Here is a 3,861-nt window from a genome sequence, read left to right as displayed (position 1 = left end):
TTAGTGGAGCCGCCATGAATAACGCCAGTGCAGGAGGTTCAAGTAAGTAAAATGTCTAGTAGACATCAGACTAGTGGAGGATCCTGGGTTAGTGGAGCCGCCATGAATAACGCCAGTGCAGGAGGTTCAAGTAAGTAAAATGTCTAGTAGACATCAGACTAGTGGAAGTAGTGGAGGATCCTGGGTTAGTGGAGCCGCCATGAATAACGCCAGTGCAGAAGGTTCAAGTAAGTAAAATGTCTAGTAGACATCAGTCTAGTGGAAGTAGTGGAGGATCCTGGGTTAGTGGAGCCGCCATGAATAACGCCAGTACAGGAGGTTCAAGTAAGAATCATTTTATTATAATTTGTTGGATTACGAACTACAAATCTTGCGGTGTAGTAATTTAGGAAAATTACAGAGGCTGTAATACACTCAAATAAGATAAAGTTAAACGAGTGCAATGATACAATCAATCTAATTTTGGACTTCTTATGAACTTGAGCAGTACGGCAGTAGATACCAATTGAAGAATTGTTTTTTATTGTGCTAAATTCTCCTGCTCACCAACGAGGATAAATTTTAAGATCAATAAAATTAGTATATTTATTTATGTCAAATTATTAGAATAAATTATCATAATAAATCCAATTCGTTTTAAATACTAAAACGAAACCAATATTATTCAACATGAAAAATGTGTTTTGTTATTTTATTTCAACTATCTAGGTCTAGATATACTGGACATTTGTCTTTTATATGTGTTAATCCCTAACAACATTGATGGTTATATGTTATATGGTTGGGGAACTGTTGGCCAACGGTAAGACAGCTCGCCAACCACCAAAATATAACTTATAGAGTATAGACAACAATACCCAACCTGAAATGTACATAGGTATAGGGAAAATTATCTCCTCTGTGGTAATAGGGTGGTGAGGCGTGAGAGGGGAAAGGGAGAGCTGTCAAATACACACACCCATCTCCCCCTCTATCTCTCTCTCACTCCCTCACCCTGGACATAAATAACACAACCTGCCCCTGACTGACCAATGTAACGGTTCAGCGCGCTAATGTCCTCTCTCTCTCCTCCTCCTCCTCCTCCTCCTCCTTCTCTTTGATTTCCTTAATTTCGTTCTCATTTTCTCCATTTCTGTCTTCAATATTTCCTTTTGTGGATATCGCAGCATTACTAAGTGCCTCCTTATCAACCAATTTCCATATTTCAATAATCTTTTGTAAAGTACCTACTCAATTTTCCTCACGAGGCTAAGTGCACCCTGAACTCCAAGCACAGAGTCGAAAAAACTACAACTCCGCCGGGAATCGAACCCGGGACCTTACACTAGGCGTGCAAGCCTAGTGTGATAACCACTAGGCTACGGAGGCCTGCTTTTAGTATCACATTATTATTATACAGTCAAAGTATGACTAGAGTGCACATACAGTCCTGAATAATTGAGAACTCACGTAGACCGACTGGCTCAATCATTGTTTTGTCACCATTCTAATGATGTGATCTTTGGTTATATTTCCAGGTAGCTGGAGATCAGGAGGAGGTTCAGGCGGTGGAGGTGGATATCGCAGTGGAGGTTACAACGATAACAGTAGAGGATACAATGATAATAGTAGAGGCAGTGGTTATAATGATAACAGCAACTATAGTAGAGATGGTAGAGGATATGGTAGTCAAGATTTTGGAGGCAGACCCAGTAGAGGGTAAGTATAACTATCATTACTACCGAGTACCGAGAATGGCCTACGAAATTCACATTACAAATAATTAAAAAATAAAAACGCCAGCCTAGTTAGCCTCTACGGCAGAAATTTGGGTTTTAATTTTTAATTCTAAATAAATACTGCTTGCTGTCCATGCTAACTGCATCCATTTCCATCAATTCACTTGCTTTCCTCTCTCAATCAATCATCACACTAAATCAAATCCATTATGTTTTGTCTGCGCTGACAATAATCAATAGGCACCTACCTATACAACACAATACACATCTACATGACATACACAGCTTTAGAAATCACGGATAAAAATACGTACGTATCTATTATTGGAAGATTTTATATAAGAATGGTCTAACCAACCCCTACCATGGCCCTTTTTTGGGTAAAACAGTTTTTTACAGCAAAATATTGTTGAGAATTAGTTCCAAAAAGAATCAAGCTGATATCTCCATTATTCATTAAGATACACGAGTTTTTGTAAAAATCCTCCCAATACTTCTCAAAGGGGCACAACCAAATGACAATTTTTTTCGAGGTAGAGTCCTATTCCGATGTAAAAGTACCCAAAAAAAGCATGGCGCACTCAAAAACACACCAAAACGGTCCCTAAATCCCCTAAAATGTCGCTCAAAGGTCGCAAAAAAAATAACGTTGAAGCAGCCATGGTTTACGACCTCGCATGAACTCACGTCATCACGAAAAAATGGCTGCCCGCGAAAATTATAGGGGCTCAACCAAATGACAATTTTTTTGGAGATAGCGTCCTATTCCGATGTAAAAGTACCCAAAAAGTGCATTGGCGCACTCAAAAACATCCAAAACGGTCCCTAAATCCCCTAAAATGTCGCAAAAAAATAACGTTGAAACAGCCATGGTTTACACATGAACTGACGTCATCACGAACTGACACATGAACTGACGTCATCACAAAAAAATGCGTGCCCGCGAAAATTATAGGGGCTCAACCAAATGACAATTTTTTTCGAGATAGAGTCCTATTCCGATGAAAAAGTACCCAAAAAGTGCATTGGCGCACTCAAAAACATCCGAAATTGGTTGAAGGGTCCAAAACAAAAAAAAAAAAAACACACACACACCAAGGCTTCAAGCCATGCTTACTTTGATCTTCCTGAACAGCAGTCAACTATTGTAAGTATGTGGGCTTATTCTTTCGTAGCAGATTGAACTACATATTTCAAAAGCTACGCTCCCATGGCGTAGTGGTCACTGCGCTCACCTTGCACGCGGGAGATCCGGGTTCGATTCCCGGCGGGGTCAAGAAATTTGTATCATGCAAATGATTGATTCCGTGACTGGCTGTTGCGGGGCCCACTCAGCCTCGTGAGGAAAATGAGTAGCTATGACATATAAATGCGCATAGCGACCGGATTCCGTGACTGGCTGTTGCGGGGCCCACTCAGCCTCGTGAGGAAAATGAGTAGCTATGACATATAAATGCGCATAGCGACCGATGCCAGCATGGTAGGTAAGGTAAACATTGGATTTTAAGATTATTGAGATATTGGGAAAATCCTACAATGCTGCAGTGAGCACCAAAGTTGTGACATAATAACACAAAGAAATTGCATTTACATTTCAAAAGCTGCCAACTTGCTAGGCTGTTTAAGGTTATCTATTTATATCCCTACGAAAAGAACTACCCAAAAGTTTAAAATATTCGTAAAAGTCAATATATCAAACAAAATTGAGAGTGTTACAGCGTTGGGTAATTTTGAAATGCTTGGTCATCTCATGCTTTGGAAAGTTCTTTCAGTTTGTTCAATAGTTGGTTCAGATTTGTAGTTTCATTTTGAAGGTCTACCAGAACATTGCATGCCTTATCAATGTACTCTTTCATTTGTTCTTTATACATTTCGTCTACAGGTTGATCATGTTTGTCTCCGTTTAGCTTGGTATCTAGAATATCCTCCATGTTGCACATCATTGGATGAGATTCCACGTAGATTCCTTTCGTGTTGACTTTCTTCTCATCTGTGTGTTTTGGATTATCATGAGTACTGTTATTCACTTCAGGTGCCCTCTGTATCAACTTGGTATCTTGGTAATATTCTTGAGGAATGTTGTTGCTAGGATCTTCAACAATGTCATCACTTGAGTCTGCATTATTCGCATTGTTAGTGTTTC

General features: G+C 39.5%; 1 protein-coding gene across 1 annotated transcript; it reads left to right on the top strand.

Annotated features, from left to right (window-relative positions):
* The first annotated feature begins 51 nt into the window (after positions 1 to 51).
* On the top strand, positions 52 to 1,702 carry LOC103521811 (abscisic acid and environmental stress-inducible protein-like). Its single transcript, XM_026832318.1, has 2 exons — positions 52 to 130; positions 1,518 to 1,702. Exons 1-2 carry the CDS (start codon positions 52 to 54, stop codon positions 1,700 to 1,702), a joined length of 264 nt encoding a protein of 87 aa, XP_026688119.1.
* The last annotated feature ends 2,159 nt before the right edge of the window (positions 1,703 to 3,861 follow it).

Source organism: Diaphorina citri, unplaced genomic scaffold (genome assembly GCF_000475195.1).
Source record: "Diaphorina citri unplaced genomic scaffold, Diaci psyllid genome assembly version 1.1 scaffold6004, whole genome shotgun sequence".
NCBI lineage: Eukaryota > Metazoa > Arthropoda > Insecta > Hemiptera > Psyllidae > Diaphorina > Diaphorina citri.
The sequence above is the reverse complement of the archived record's forward strand: the minus strand, read 5'-3'. Positions and strand labels throughout refer to the sequence as shown.